This window comes from Sinocyclocheilus grahami, unplaced genomic scaffold, assembly GCF_001515645.1.
Source record: "Sinocyclocheilus grahami isolate Dianchi unplaced genomic scaffold, SAMN03320097.WGS_v1.1 scaffold313.1, whole genome shotgun sequence".
NCBI classification, from domain to species: Eukaryota; Metazoa; Chordata; class Actinopteri; order Cypriniformes; family Cyprinidae; genus Sinocyclocheilus; species Sinocyclocheilus grahami.
In genome coordinates, this window is record NW_015505492.1 from 2,121,922 (window position 1) to 2,137,510 (window position 15,589).

General features: G+C 37.6%; 1 protein-coding gene across 3 annotated transcripts in view; it reads right to left on the reverse strand.

The window, feature by feature from the left end:
* Nucleotides 1-370: 370 nt before the first annotated feature.
* LOC107601893 (poly(A) polymerase gamma-like) overlaps nucleotides 371-15,589 on the reverse strand; it is a 17,258-nt gene continuing 2,039 nt past the window's right edge. Inside the window, exons 3-23 of one of the 3 annotated variants that reach the window (XM_016294242.1) lie at nucleotides 11,169-11,235; nucleotides 11,002-11,083; nucleotides 10,334-10,443; nucleotides 10,053-10,106; nucleotides 9,855-9,966; nucleotides 9,677-9,766; nucleotides 9,388-9,526; nucleotides 9,164-9,236; nucleotides 8,956-9,076; nucleotides 8,796-8,880; nucleotides 8,667-8,720; nucleotides 4,639-4,758; nucleotides 4,019-4,128; nucleotides 3,376-3,497; nucleotides 3,110-3,273; nucleotides 2,548-2,660; nucleotides 2,197-2,399; nucleotides 1,981-2,061; nucleotides 1,769-1,828; nucleotides 1,557-1,669; nucleotides 371-1,470 (exon numbers count right to left, since the gene is read on the reverse strand). In XM_016294242.1, coding sequence (XP_016149728.1) covers nucleotides 1,571-1,669; nucleotides 1,769-1,828; nucleotides 1,981-2,061; nucleotides 2,197-2,399; nucleotides 2,548-2,660; nucleotides 3,110-3,273; nucleotides 3,376-3,497; nucleotides 4,019-4,128; nucleotides 4,639-4,758; nucleotides 8,667-8,720; nucleotides 8,796-8,880; nucleotides 8,956-9,076; nucleotides 9,164-9,236; nucleotides 9,388-9,526; nucleotides 9,677-9,766; nucleotides 9,855-9,966; nucleotides 10,053-10,106; nucleotides 10,334-10,443; nucleotides 11,002-11,083; nucleotides 11,169-11,235 — 2,059 coding nt within the window. In that variant the 3' untranslated portion in view covers nucleotides 371-1,470; nucleotides 1,557-1,570. Of the gene's footprint in view, nucleotides 1,670-1,768; nucleotides 1,829-1,980; nucleotides 2,062-2,196; nucleotides 2,400-2,547; nucleotides 2,661-3,109; nucleotides 3,274-3,375; nucleotides 3,498-4,018; nucleotides 4,129-4,638; nucleotides 4,759-8,666; nucleotides 8,721-8,795; nucleotides 8,881-8,955; nucleotides 9,077-9,163; nucleotides 9,237-9,387; nucleotides 9,527-9,676; nucleotides 9,767-9,854; nucleotides 9,967-10,052; nucleotides 10,107-10,333; nucleotides 10,444-11,001; nucleotides 11,084-11,168; nucleotides 11,236-15,589 lie in introns of all 3 variants that reach the window. The other 2 variants (XM_016294244.1, XM_016294241.1) reach the window with 2 other exon arrangements.

The window sequence follows — 15,589 nt, forward strand, 5'->3', positions numbered from 1 at the left end:
ATCTCCCACAAACAAGGACGTTTATGTCCAACAACAGTGAGAGAATAACACTTTTTAGAGAGAAATTACGTCCCGACTTTGTTGAACTGTAAATTACAAAAATATATACGCATAGAGTTATTCGCATGTTAGTTTCGAGGCTCCCACATGAAGACAGTGGTTAACGCGAGGTTGTTTACAACCTCATTACTAAGATGTACGTCACAGGGATCGCCCATAGTATGTGACATCATCTTAAGCGATGACACTTGCCATCTGATAGCCTATACTAGGTAAAGAATAGGTATATGAAGGTGCCGTTTTTTCTCCTCGTTGTAGTTCAAAGACAACTGTTTTGAGAAACACAAAAACCACAGGAGCCACTTAGGGGTTTTGTGAATTTTATGTTCTTAATGTAAATAAGGCAGTTTACATTACATACAAAAATACCCTTTCAAATACAACTTTTTGCCCTACAAAAAGAATGACAAGTAGATTTTTTTTTTTTAATTGTCCTAAAAGGTAATGTAAGGAAGATTCAAACTGAGTGACGAAATGTATGTCTAGATGAATAATTTGTTCAACTGCAATACCTGTGATATAAAAAATTATAACGGTACAAATAAATAAAATGTTAAGAAACCCCCAAATGAATAGTACTTTTATGTTCTCTTTAAATCCCAACTGGGTAGGACAGTAGCTTGTGGAAAGATGGAGAGAGAAAAAAAAAAGAAAAAAAGGGGGAAAATCATGGAAAGAGGGCAGATATCTCATTTAGTCTTTGTTCTTTAAGTTCAGGAGACACTGCCATCCAGACCTCCATGGGAGGCGCAGGGGTGATGCCCTAGAGCAGGGAAATACAATCATGCACATGCAAAAACCAACGCTGACTCAAATAATCACAAACTTTTTGTAAAACCAAACCTGCCTTTAAATGTTGGCCCAACAAACCCAAACCTCGGATTTAATACTGATCTTTTGTTCTGAGCTGTTAACAAAATTATGGAGTGGAAGCAGTGTTTACTGTGATAGGTAATGGAGTCTTGGTTTTTAGTTACTAATGTTGGTCCATCTACACACTCACACATACGCACCCCACACAAAAGGGCCTCCCAGAAACTGAACCAGAACCGATACAGCGAATACAAAAAGACTGCAAGGAAAACCTTCGGACAAACAATGAAGAATCTCATTTACAGTGACAAACAGGACAATTTTTTTTTCAACTTTTTTTGTTAATAAAAACTACATTAAGGTGGCATAGAAAGACTAACAATGATTTTTATATACAAACTACATCTACTGTACAATGTGTTTCAAAAGCTCAAATAGATGTTTAAGCAAGCATTCTGACACAGTAAGGCATAAAAAAAACAAAAACAATACTTTACACTAACTCTGTAACAAGCAGGAAGACCAGCCAAATATCAGTAGCAGTTTAAAAGCAGCACTGCTGTTACACAGGTGTAGGTCCACTCTTTAAGGGACAAACTGTGCAGACAGATGTCCAAGAAGAATGGAATAACAAATTAAAGGGTGAATCAAAGAGTGGCAGCAACAGTAACAATTCCTGTTACCTGTAGATAGCTCGTTATCGGTTAAGAGTGAGCCTGATTGAATTTTTAATCACACGGAGGTTGCTTGTGGGAATTGGGGAAGATGCATCTGGAAGCTCTTTACTGGGTAGTCTCTGAAAATACAAAAGACATTTCAAAATGTCAACAATGTCAAAAATAATTTCAATTTCAATATGGACTTCAAATTATGATGATTACTACATGTCAATGACCTGTGATCTCGATGTATCAATTGTTGGTATTGGCATAGGTTTGGTTGCTGAAAGACCCTCCTGTGTCCAAAAAAAGAAAGAAAAGTTTTTGCAAAAACATTGCGTGAGGTCTTGTGTTGATGCAAGAAAACAGTTTCAGTATTAGTGAAATGAACCAGTTGTGGTCAATACCTGAGAGTAATGCAATAAACATGAGAAAAAAAACCCCTCACCACTGTTGGCCCCTCTTCACCGTCCAAGCCATTACTATTTGGAGGGTACGGCTCTTTAAACGCAGAGTCATCTGAAAACACCTGAAGAAAAAGACAACTCATTCACATATTAAGGCATGCTTGAAGTTTTTGGACTAGATTATATGAGTGATCTACAGAAAGGTTGATCAATTGTAATGGATTTCTTGGCCTGTGTATATTACAAGAGCTTAGCACCTCTGTATCTTTGTGCCTCTTAGGTGGATCTTCCAGAGATGGAGAGTGAGGTCTCTTTGGTGCTCCATTGACACTGTTGGGCAGTTCAGTTAGGCCAGGGGAGGAAGAGGTAATGTGGGGTATCACACTGCGACCCACCACTGTAGGAATGGTGTTGCCAGCGGGAGGTGTTGGGGGCTTGGCAACTGGAGTGGCGATGGGCTCTGAAAAAACAAAGTACTAGATGAGTGGAATCAGAATAAATGTAGCTTAATTCTTATCCCCCCCCCCACCAAAAAAAAAAAGAAGAAGTGTGTTTCCCCAATAGAAAAACAGGAACAAGTCCATAACAGAAGATATGATGGAACTTACTGGACCCGATGACTGGAATGGACATTCCCTGTTCTGGTTTTGGAGGAGAAACTTCTGATGCTGGTGGGCTGTCCATGAATACAAGGACTGGATGCTTGGGTGGGCTGATACTACTGAGAAAAAAAACAAAAAATAAGATAAAGAAAGTTAATAGAGAAACAAATTTAGACACTTAAGTAATTGTAAGTAATTTTATGTAACAGCATTTTGACATTACAGCTAACTCCCATTTAAACATTTCTTGAGTTTGAGAATGAGGCCATAAAATTAGCTTAACCACAAAAAACCATGACACTCTACATGCAGTTTGCGTCATTTATAATTTCCGCACTGAAGCAAGTGTAGAGTAATATCCAAGTCTTGTTTTCGGTTCCAACCCCTAGACCTTCTAAAAGCTTTCTGGCAGTCAACGATGATACCATAAACTGAAAATGGCATTTCAGTATATTGGAGAGGTATGAGGCAGTTGGCTTAAAATCTTGTGATCTTTCAGAAATCATTTAGAATAATTTGGTCTGAACTAGCTAAATCACAAATATTTCATCCTGATCAGTGACACTACCTATCTTCAGGTGTGGAGGCTGGCTGGCATGGTTTGCTGACTGGTGTAGGAGAGCTGAATGGAGTGCCGATGTCTGTGTCCCTGGAGCTGTCCAGCTGACTGCCATCCAGAGAGCAGCGCTTTGACCCCCCACCATTTGAGCTCCGATTTATATCTCCCAAACTCTGCCAAAAAGAGAGATAGGATACAGTTGCGATATAATTTAGCTTCTTTACAGACTAAGAGTATTGAATTTTACTATAAACACTACGATACTTTATTTTTACCTTCTTCTTCCTCTGCACAAGTTCAGGAGGCAGGTAATGATGCAACTGTTTTTTCTTCACATGTGTGGCCTCAATAGTCATGCCATCCTTTAGCATGTTGATATTGCTGGCCTGCCTATAAACTACAATGAAACACAGCTTTTAGACATTAAGGGTGTATTCACACCAGGAAAGTCGGCTAGTTCACTTGCTTTAGTCTGGACCAAATATAATGTCGATTTTTTGTTTGTTTGGTGCGGTTCCCTTTCATACTACCCTTTTCGCAAGTGAACTAGAAATTGTAAACAAAACCACACATGTGCTAAGGTCATCCATTCATTGGACATAAATTCTCAAGCAGGGAAAAGCAGCAAGTGCAAAAACAGGCTAATCATGGAGATTTTTCTTAGTGCAGTTTTTATTCTTTTACTGATTTGGTGTTATCAGATACTAACGCAATATGAATAAACTTAAGAGCATTATATGAGACAACGTCATATGGTGCTGTAATTGCGACTTGCACCAAGGGGGTAAATTAACTTGAGTTTGATTCAATCGAACCAAACAAGACAGGTGTGAATACACCCTAAAAGACGCCAATTTCTAACAACTACATCCACAAGGCATAAGCATAGAGGAAAACAACAGAGGCTGAGAAGCTTACCAGTATCCGTGAAGGACTGGATGTCGTAGGTCAAGTCAATATTCACACAGTCAGAGTTGTCCAGTTTTTTGAAGCTGATTCCAATGAACCACATGGAAACAAATTCATTTCTGTGGGGAAAAAAAGCATTAAAATCTGTTATAAATTTGCAAGTTCTAAAGGTTGAGCAGTCTGTATATACTGGCCATTTGATATCAGCACCTGCTGTTGGAAAACTCACACTAGCAGAGCACTTATTCACTTTAGTACTGTTCCATGGCCCCAAAATAAACATGGGTATTATAAAATGTTGATTAAAGGTAATTTAAAGAAGCAGAAGCTGAAACCCTGAGCATTCTTCTAGTTGTACAAATGTGTCAGCTGGTAGAGATTTCGCAATACTGTGCATGTCAGTTATAAATCTATGCAAGACTGCTTTGCATTGTTTACAGAATTTCCTTGCGTTCAAAAAGTCTGGCATTGTACCAGAGGCATGCCATATTATAAAATAGTGTAAATCTGATTTCTTTTGCTATAAATACATGAAACAATCACTACATCACGACATACCATTATGGTCATATAAACAATCATAGCTAGATAAAACATCTGGTCTTGCCACACACTCATCTGTTACTTACTCATTGTGATTCTCTTTTGACCCGGGAAAAGACTGTGGGTTGACATGGGCAAGGGTGATGTACTCATTGCGCTCCAAATTTCCAACCAACACTCTTATCTTTGATTCTACCAGTCCAATCCTGTTGAGGACAGAACATCATTATATGAAGATTCTGTGATTCCATTCCCAGAACCCAATTTTTAATCAGAGAACTGATTAGAGAGTGTAGATAGTGAATTTGCAAACTGTTGAATATTAGGGGTGTAATGGTACATACTCAAATTTCGGTATGCATGTGTACGGAGCAAATACGGTGTTGTTTAAACCACTGCATGTGTGGAATCTAATTTGAAACTTCCAGTTTTAAATATCATTATTTTTGACAGGAAACAAAGTATCAAATTCCGGCAATTTTAGTTTTTTTCAGGAAATACAAACAATAAATGCCGTTTTGATACTCTTTGATGTGGCATGACGGCTGCGCGGACATCTCATGTCATGTAATTACTCACATCAGCTCAATCAACCACAGAAAGACGTCAATACAATAGCTTGTAGGGAAAAAAAAGTCACATAGCACTACATTTACCTCAGGAAAAACTGAGCATTTCTTCAATTAGCTGATATATATTTATTATTTATATTTTATCTGTTATATGTTATATCTTATGTTCTCATACAATTTTTTTTTTTTTAAATTTGAGTGTTTAAAAATTAAATGGCAATTTAATTTATTAGTTTGGGCTGGGACTCACTATTGTTTACAGCATTAACTGAGGTAGATTTTTAGCCTGAGGAAACGATTATTAAAAAAAATAATTACTTAAAATTTAATTTAAAGACAGCAACAATTTGTTCTGTAAACCCATATTGATAATTTCTGAGTAGACTTTTCTATGATTATTATGGTCATTATGCTGTTTAAGTAGAGGAAAAGAAACAATTTTAGTACAAACCCATTTAATTGTATGAGCAAGCCAAACTTTTTTTTAAGTCTCTGACACAAATATCATTACTAGTAATACAGGGCTCCAGACAAATTTTTCCTAGGAGCACTGTAGCCCCTGACTGAATTTTTAGGAGCAAAAAAAGAATATTATGGGTACACCTTAAATCAGCCTGCAATGCAATCATTCACATATTTTCCCCATTTTAACTATTACTGACAAATGCTTTGTAATTTCTATGAGTTAAGTCGATTATCAATGTGCAGTATTCTTTTAATTTCAGAGGGATATGACAAATATATATATATACAGTGGGTACGGAAAGTATTCAGACCCCCTTACATTTTTCACTCTTAGAGCAAAACTGACAAAAAATTTTTTTTTTGAATATTTGATATTTTATAATAATGATTTTATTTCAAAATAAAGAAAAAAGTATGAATGACTAATAAGCCAGTAAGTGCTCCTCTGCTGCCATCTACAGGTTATAGTGGTGATTTGATGTATTTTTTAAAGAGGTCCTATTACACTCTTTTACAAAGTCTTGATTTTTTTTTGGGGGTGTACTCAGTCTGGCATGAACGGCTTGAATAGTTCTTGTATCCAATGAAAGCCTGCCTTCTGAAATACGAAATGTGCTGTGATTGGTTAGCTGGGCCAGTGTTTGTTGTGATTGGCAGCACTGAGCAAAACTGACAAAAAAATAATTTTTTGAATATTTGATATTTTATAATAATGATTTTATTTCAAAGTAAAGAAAAAAGTATGAATGACTAATAAGCCAGTAAGTGCTCCTCTGCTGCCATCTACAGGTTATAGTGGTGATTTGATGTATTTTTTAAAGAGGTCCTATTACACTCTTTTACAAAGTCTTGATTTTTTTTTGGGGGTGTACTCAGTCTGGCATGAACGGCTTGAATAGTTCTTGTATCCAATGAAAGCCTGCCTTCTGAAATACGAAATGTGCTGTGATTGGTTAGCTGGGCCAGCGTTTGTTGTGATTGGCAGCACTCGGCGCCTGGTGGGGAAATGTCATGCACCTTACCATAAGCCACCTCCGAGCTTCAGTGTAAATATTGCATCAAAATCAAATCAATTTGAGTGCGATTTTAAACCCGGATGATTGTAATCACTCTAAATTCGTCTGCCTTGGGAAAGTTAGCGTGTCTCCGACTCGTTGCCTTTTCTAGTGCAGCTCAACCAGGTCTCGTCCCATTCGTCGATATTTGTGATATCACAAATCCCAGAAAATATGCGGTGTAGTCCAAATGAGTCATTCGTTGTAGTTTTTGAAAAGTGATTTCTGTTAAATAAAATATCTCCTTTTGAAGTGGAATCTGAACTTTGTAACTTTGCAGATCTTTTTTATGCTCAAACAGCAACATTACAGACTAACTAAAGTTGAAAAAATGAAAAAGCATAATGGGACCCCTTTAATTTTACATAAGCATTTGTTCACCACAGTATATTGGTCATCCCACTGAAAATAACATTCAAATTGGATAATTTTTTAGTTTTAAAGTGCTGGAAACAGTTGTGTGAAATGCTTGAAAGTCATTGAAAATTGCTTGAATTTCTTTCTCAAAAGGTTATACAAACCCTGAAATGAATAACGTTATAACATTCTACTATTTCTGCCACAACACCATGGTTATAGTTAGCGTTATTGCTTCTGGTTTTCTACGTCAGTGCCATTTGATCTGTTTATAAGAGACTGGAATGCAGAATTGGAATGATTCTCACTACATATCGCAGCAACCTTATTCACTGTGCGGCAAATTCAAATCAGGGTTTGTACACATTTTTACCAATACATTTCCATGACTTTTGAGACAATATTCATGACCTAAATGTTCCATTATTTTACAATAAGAATAAAAATCTGTTCAAATTATCATAGCATAGGTTAACTAAAATGAATGACTATTAATGCTACTCGTTTGCGTTCTTGTTTTAGTAATAAGTACAAGCTGCAACAGCACCAGACGTTACTCCACATTTCACATCACTGAATATTATCATTTATTTAACTGTGTGGCCAGGATGGCCATTTTGGTGTCATTTTGTGTGTATTTTTGCTACTTAAATGCAACAAGCTGCGCTTTAGAGCCCTGCATTTCAGCCCGAGCCCAACGGCCCCAACTTATTTATGGCTTCGGGACAATTTTCACATCATAGCTCAGACACGGGCCAGGCATCAGGCTTGCTTCCTCCTTATGTTTATATTTTAGATATCCATCAATTATTATGGTGATGACAAAGATTTGCTGCGCTGGTGGAAACAACACGAGACCGTGCTACCGCGACTGTCAAGAGTGGCTCGGACGGTGTTTAGTGTCCAGCAGCAGCGAGTGCTGGAAGAGTCCCATGTTAAAGCGCACGCAAAACGCCAGCAAGTAATTACCATGATGAATGCTCCAGGGGAAATAGAATATTCGCAGGTTTTCGGTTCATTTTTGTGAAGCGCTCCTGCTCAAGACTGAGACAGCAGAAAGCGTATCCTGTTTGCTTTCTAAAAAAGTACAACGTATGCTGATATTGTGAGTGCACACAAATAAAAGTAGACCATTAACAGTCCCGAATGATGTATTACTCTTACCTTTATGAGCAAAAATGACTGGTTGCTTCCACTGTTATAAGAAAAAAATGCAAGTGATCGTGCTGGCGACTCCATGTCCTGCAAAAAGTCAAAGAGAGAAGTACAGCTGAATCACTCACGCTGTTTTCAAATGACTGATTTGATCAATCTATGTGGACTGGACTCAGTCTGTAGGTTTGATTATTTACTCATCAAACCTACATGCTATAGGCTAGTGAATAAATGTGTGAATATCCATCATTTTAAAGTCAAAAGCTTTAAATTTCCAAATTTCCAGGCCTGGAAATTGGCGTTTTAAAATTCCATGACTTTTCCACGTTTTTCATGACCGTACGAACCCTGTCAAATGTTTCTCACTGTACAGCACTGTTGCATCTGTGCAGTAAGTGTCGCAAAATCAGCTTTGGTTCCAGAGTAAAGCAAAATGTGACCATTTGCTCACAGTCTGAAGCCCTGTAATACTTCAAATAAAATTTTTACACACAGCAAGTGTGCTCTTACCACTCCAGATGGTTATCCTCAGTGGATGCACTGGCAGTGAGGACAATGTAATGCCTGCAACAAAACAATAAAAACATTAAATCTTTACTGTAATTGATCCTTGATATGACACTGTGGACATCCACTTACTTGTACTTCTGGAAAAAGTTAGGAGGTTCAAACAACTTGGACCAATCGGCTTTACCCTGAAGAATTTCATCTGTAACAGAGAGACCTTAAAACAGAAAATTTGGAAAAATTAGCAAATGGTCAAGAGAAATGTCTCTAAATTGGCCAATCTATTACACACCATTCCTGAACTCTTCACTCATGATGGTGCGTGTGGAAGTGGACACGTTGTAGGTAGAGTTCTGTTGTGGATATGCAGGAGTGATGATTGGCATCAGATGATACCTGTCTGATGGATTCACCTATAAATAAAATGACAAACTGTATAGCAAAAAGTCCAGAAAAACTAGAGAATTGTATTTCACAACAATGAGCATAAGAATACCAACCCGCGGATCCCAGACTGGCAGATTTAAATTGCTGTCTTCAGGTTGTTTTAAAAGCACAGGGTTTGGCCATTCCCTGATTAAGTAAAATTAGACCAGAAATACAGTTAAGAGGGGGAAACAGCAATGGACATTCCCTGGCTGTAGGAAAGGGACTAGACATTATCAGCAAAACAATACATGAAGTTTCAGTTCCACCATATGAACAGAATGTGCTATGACCTCACCATTTAGAGAAGACCAGAAAGAACTTGTGCACAAGTGTGGCGGCAACAGCATTTGGATAGAGCTGACAGGTTCTGGCCACGAGCATAGCCCAGGAAACTCCACCAAGGAAGCCTAGCATGTTGGAATAGATTCCACGTCCTTAAAAAAAACAACACACGACATATCATGGAAATGCAGTATTAACTTGCTTTTAGCATGTCAAGCCAAGATTCAGAACAAAAGACATCAGAAGTCTTGATTTCAAACCAGACGAAAAGTGTCTGAAGGCAAGTTTTAAATCAGACTTACGTTTGGCCCACAGTTTAATCGCTCTCAATGTTAATCTGAAGTTCTCTTTATTAGGCACCAGATATAGGATCTCATCTGTTACACGACAACCTGCAAAACAAAATAAGCACATTTATGGAAGAATCTACAAATTAGACTGTGTTATGTGACATTTAAATACAATCTTAGAGGGTATTACCGTTTAGACTGCGAATGCATCTGATGTCCAAGTTTCTGAGGAGAGAGTCTCCTCTCAGGTCCAGGTTATCAGGAATTGATTGTAGAGCGAGCCTGGCAAACAGCAGATCGATCTGGGTGGAGGAGGAGGAGGAAAAAAAAGAAGCTTAAAACAAAATATCAACCAGGCTACATATCATAAACACTTTAAGTGTTTTACCTCAATTCCATCAAACTTGAATTTGATGACTGGTACAAATGCATCTTCAACAGCCTGAAAGGGAATTGTACACAGGATAAGTCACTCGTTAAACAAAGCAGTGGCAGAGGTATAAATAGTGTTGTCAAAAGTACTGACCGCGATACCATTCGGTACTGAAACTTTAAAAACGTTTCCAGCTAACATTTGAGCGCTGTTGTTTTTAAAATGTCAGTACCGAATGGTATCACGGTCGGTACTTTTGACAACACTAATAAATGAGGAATAGAAAAAGTACTCACACGTAGATCCTTAATCTCATCATGCCGTTTTAGTTTTTCAAAGAAGGATGAAAAAAAGTCAGTTCTTTCGACGTGACGTGGGGCAACACACAAAGCATCTATATCAGCACCTAAAGAAAAAAACAATTTGATATGTACAATACAGTAGATATACCCCTTTATATCTGTAAAGCCTTTCTTAAAGGGGTCATATGATGCAATTTCAATTTTTTCTTTTTCTTTGAAGTGTTACAAGCTCTTGGTGCTACAATACAGTAGATATACCCCTTTATATCTGTAAAGCCTTTCTTAAAGGGGTCATATGATGCGATTTCAATTTTTTCTTTTTCTTTGAAGTGTTACAAGCTCTTGGTGCATAAAGATTTGTAAAGTTGCAAAGACTAAAGTCTCCAATCCAAAGAGATATTCTTTATAAAAGTTAAGTCAACCACACCAACCTAAAACGGCTCGTTCTATGTCACGATGTGGGAAGATTTGCATAACACCGCCCAAATGTTCACGCAAAGAAAGGCGGCGTAACAAACCTTAAACGGCATAATCATTTCATTACACCAAATACACAAAATAATGTTCTTTTTAGCAACATCATATGACCCCTTTAATTTATGATTGCAGATCTTTAAAGTCATTCTGCTGCTCTACAGTACAATCAAGCTCATTAAATGTACCTTTTGTGTGCACTCCCAACCTATATGACCCAAAAGTAAAGATTTTGCCACCAACATTCGCTACTGCTGACAGTGGAAGATTCTGTGAGGGAAAGGGATAATTCAGAAAAGTAAAATCTCATCACGTAACTTGGTAAACGGGTCAAGAGACATGCAGTATTATTTACCTTTGATTCACTGATTTCTGCAATCCACTCCTTCACAAATGAATTCAGCTTTCCAAGAACTGCAAGTCTATAAAAGACAAAGATGCTTTTTAGTGCCTACAAGCACACAAGACACTGTGCAAAAACTGGTTTGCAGGAGACAAATTATAGTACTGTAGAAGTCAAATTATATTTAGTTTAAACCAGCAACAAATCAAACTGTGTAAAAAAACATCAGAAGTTAATCTTTGCATAAAAAAAAATTTAGTTAAATATTAGGATAATGCAAAAAAGAGCTTTCAAAAAGCTGTAACGAACGTTTTACACAATTTCTTAATTGTCTCAGTGTTTTACTGCCTGCTAAACAAATGCACTTCAGACATATGTATTTTACATAGATCTGTACTTTAATGTAAGATAGAATGCCACTGCTGTGAGAAATCAGATCTTCCCTTGAAATCGGGCCTCCATTAGGACCACAAGCAATCCCACTGGACCCAATTATCGGGTTACTCTCTTTAGCACCTAAACAAAATTCCTATTAAATCACATTATGATGATCTGTTGTTTGAACTATGGTGTAACGACTATTAAAATGTCGAACACCTTGCCAAGTGCATGCTACAAGCCCGAAGACTGCCATATTGCGCACAGTAGTGCATCAGTTCTACAGCACTTGAAGACTTGTCAGCCAGACATGAAACAAATCTGTATTTAAAACTGTGGTAGCATGCCTCACAAGTTCACACACCAGAAGAGTAGAGTAAAACAGTTGTAGCGCAAAACATGAAAAATTGGCTAACTCACCACTGACAAGAAGGAATTTTAATAATACTAGGCTGTTTATGCAGTATTTTTTAAACAGGTGCTACATGACTACAAACAGAAAAAGGGCTGTGGTGTTCCCTTTCCAGAAAAAGGTAGGGAAACTTCAACACCCATAATGCACCGGGACAATTGCTATCCAACGTCTTTCTGTCGATCTGATTGTCCATGGGCAGGGATACAAAAACACAGAAGTACGAGTACACATTTCATTTACACATACTACTGACATGTAGCAAAACAAAGCTGCTGAAAATCTTCAAACTTGTAAGTTGATCCTTGTAGTGTGTAGGGCTGTCAAAATGGCTGAAAAACTAAATTCGAATTTTGTACTTAAATATGATCAAAATTCGAATTATCGAATTTAAAATGCATAATTTCAGTTAGAGTGAAGAAAAGCTTTTGGCTTCTCTCCTGAGGCCACAAGAGGGCGCAGAGCAAAATATTACAAATGCACATTTATTCAAAGCATAATATAATGTGACTATCTGTGAAAAAAGTGCATAATGTTTCAAATAATGTTTATATACCAATTATAAATTAAGTTGCTTAAACAACTATAAACAAAACAGCATCATGTATGTATTCATAGTTTAATACAAAGGGCCGAATGTCACAGAGTACATTTTTCATTTAAAAACACGAGTTGCAGTGGGATGGGGAAAACCCTCCCTGCCATAAAAAAACACGAGTTGCAGGGGGATGGGAAAAACCCCCCCTGCCATAAAGTCTCGAGATATGTTTTTTCAAAGTTAAACTTACATTAATTTTACATGGTTTTCTAAACATCTCTTTTGTGCGAGACGGTGATAGATGTCCCTCTAGAAAATGCGCAAAACATGCGTTCTGTGTGAACGGCTTGGTTTCAGTTTTGACGTAAGCAAGATCTTCTCCACATTGATGTTCTCTTTTCCCACAATATTTGTAATTAACAACGCAGCAGCGCCACATCTAGTGGCTTCAACTGGATAGGCTAACAAAAACATTAAAATGCAATGACACTTACATCGTCATCGCATCTCATGCGCCACTGATAAGGCTGCCTCCTTAACGCACACCTAAAATTTGACGGATGTATTTTTATTTTAAATTCGACGAATATTCGAAATTTGATTTTTTTTGGACAGCCCTAGTAGTGTGTGCTTTGCTTTATATCGCTCCATATTTGGGAAGGATGAGCAAGATTACATAGGGTTGATTGTTGCTCTATGTCCAAACAACCATACAGTCAATGTCCACAAAACACACACACACCTGAAAGACAGCATCCAGTAAGGATATACAGTTAGGTCCACATATATTTGGACACGGGCAGTTGGGCACAATTTTGATTATTTTAGCTGCTGACCAAAACGTATATTAGTTACGGTTATATCATAAATATGGGCTTAAAGTGCGCACGCTGAGCTTTAATTTGAGGGTATTCTCATCAAAATAGGAGGGTTAAAGGGTTAGTTCACCCAGAAACGAACATTAGCTCATGTTTTACTCGCCTTCAAAGCCTAGGTGTATATGATGTTCTGCTTTCAGACGAATCCAATCTGGATTATATTAAACATTATCCTTGCACTTCCAAGCTTAAGAATGGCAGTAGACAGGTTTTTTTTTTTTTCAACAGTCCAAAAGTAGTCAAATAAAGCGCATCCATCCATAAAACGTGCCACACACGGCTCCAGAGCGTGAATAAAGGCCTCCTGTAGCGAATCAATGCGTTTTTATAAGAAAAAGATCCATATTTAAAATGTTAAAAACATTTTTCTCTCATTTGTCTGAAAGAAGAAAGTCATATACACCTAGGATGCCTTGAGGGTGAGTAAAACATGGGCTAATTTTCATTTTTGGGTGAACAAACCCTTTAAGGAATTACAGCGCTTTAATATGTACCCTTCCCCTTTTTTCCAGGGACCATAAGTAAATGGACAATAGATTCAAAAGCTTCTTCATGGATCGGCGTGGGCTATTTTTTTTCCTCCGTTATTTCTACATCAATTAAGCAGGTAAAAGGTCTGGAGTTGATTCTAAGTGTGCCATTTGCATTTGGAAGATGTTGCTCTGAACCCACATCATGCGGTCAAAGGAGCTCTCCATACAGGTGAAACAGACAATTGTTAGGCTTCAAAAACAAAGCAAATCCATCAGAGAGATAGCAGGAACATAAGGAGTGGCCAAAAAAAAAAAAAAGAATGCACTAGTGAGCTCAGCAACATAAAAAGGCCTGGACGTCCACGGAGGACAACAGTGGTGGATGATTGGAGGATCCTAAAGAAAAACCCTTTCACAACATCCAGCTAAAAGAAGAACACTCTCCACTCCAGGAGGTAGGCGTGTCACTGTCAAAGTCTACAATCAAGAGAAGACTTCACGAGAGCAAATACAGAGGGTTCACCACAAGGTGCAAACAAGGCCTGATTAGACTTTGCCAAAAAACATCTAAAAAAGCCAGACCACTTCTGGAAAAACATTCTTTGGATGGCTGAAATTAAGATCAACCAGAATGACGGGGAGAAAAAAGTACGGAGAAGGCTTGGAACAGCTCATGAACCAATGCATACAACATCTGTGAAACATGGTGGAGCGGTGTGATGGCATAAGTATACATGGCTTCCAGTGACACTGGGTTACTGGTGTTTATTGATGCCGTGGCAGAGGACAGAAGCAGCCGGAAGAATTCTGAAGTGTATAGGGATATACTGTCTGCTAGGGCTGTGCGATTTGGGGGAAAATATCAAATTGCGATTTTTTTGACATATTGCGATTTGATTTGCGATTTTAAATTTGCAAAGTCAAGCTTCAGCTCAATATTGCCAATAATGTGCAGCACAGTATGGGTATCATTACCCTGCTGAAAAAAACAATAGAAACCATCACAAAAATTCTTATAGTTTCCATTAAACCATTACAAAATTCCTTTTTTGTTTTGGGCATTATTCCAATAGGAATTACTGTTGTTCTATTGGTTGCCATCTGCCAGATTACATCCCACCAATAGAACCCATCAAATAGACACCATTATAGTTTACATTAAAACCAATACAATTCCCATTATAACCCTGAAATCCATTACATTTTTTATTGTGTTTGGGAGGGGTTCTATTGTTTTTTTTTCCAGCAGGCAGGATTATATTGGTATAACTACTTTTACAGAATTAACTTAATTACTGAATTTCACAAAATATCTGTTTATTTTTTTTATAAATAAAGAACTATTTCTTAAGTCAATTATTAAAGTATTACATATGTTACATAGGCTGATTTATTCATTTTAAGTATTTGGGATTTTAAGAGCAAGTGGAAAATGTGCTGAATGTTTCATTTCATCCAAGTGAAATAATGCACTCGTGAAGACTTGCGGAGCGGAGCCGGGCGCGAGTATAATCGAGCATTACGAGACAGGCTGCGTGAGTGCGGCAAGTGTAAACGGTTCGTCTGTGACGCGGGATTCGCGCCGCGTGGGGCAGAGAGGAGCAAGTATGAGAAGCATTCACAGACACAGGCTGTGTGTGCGCTCTTCTGAATTGGGAATAGCCAACATGCATCATAAACTTATTTCAAATTAATCTGTTGGGGAGAAAAAATGTGTAAACTAACAAAAACATCTAAGAATGTATCTTTTATTC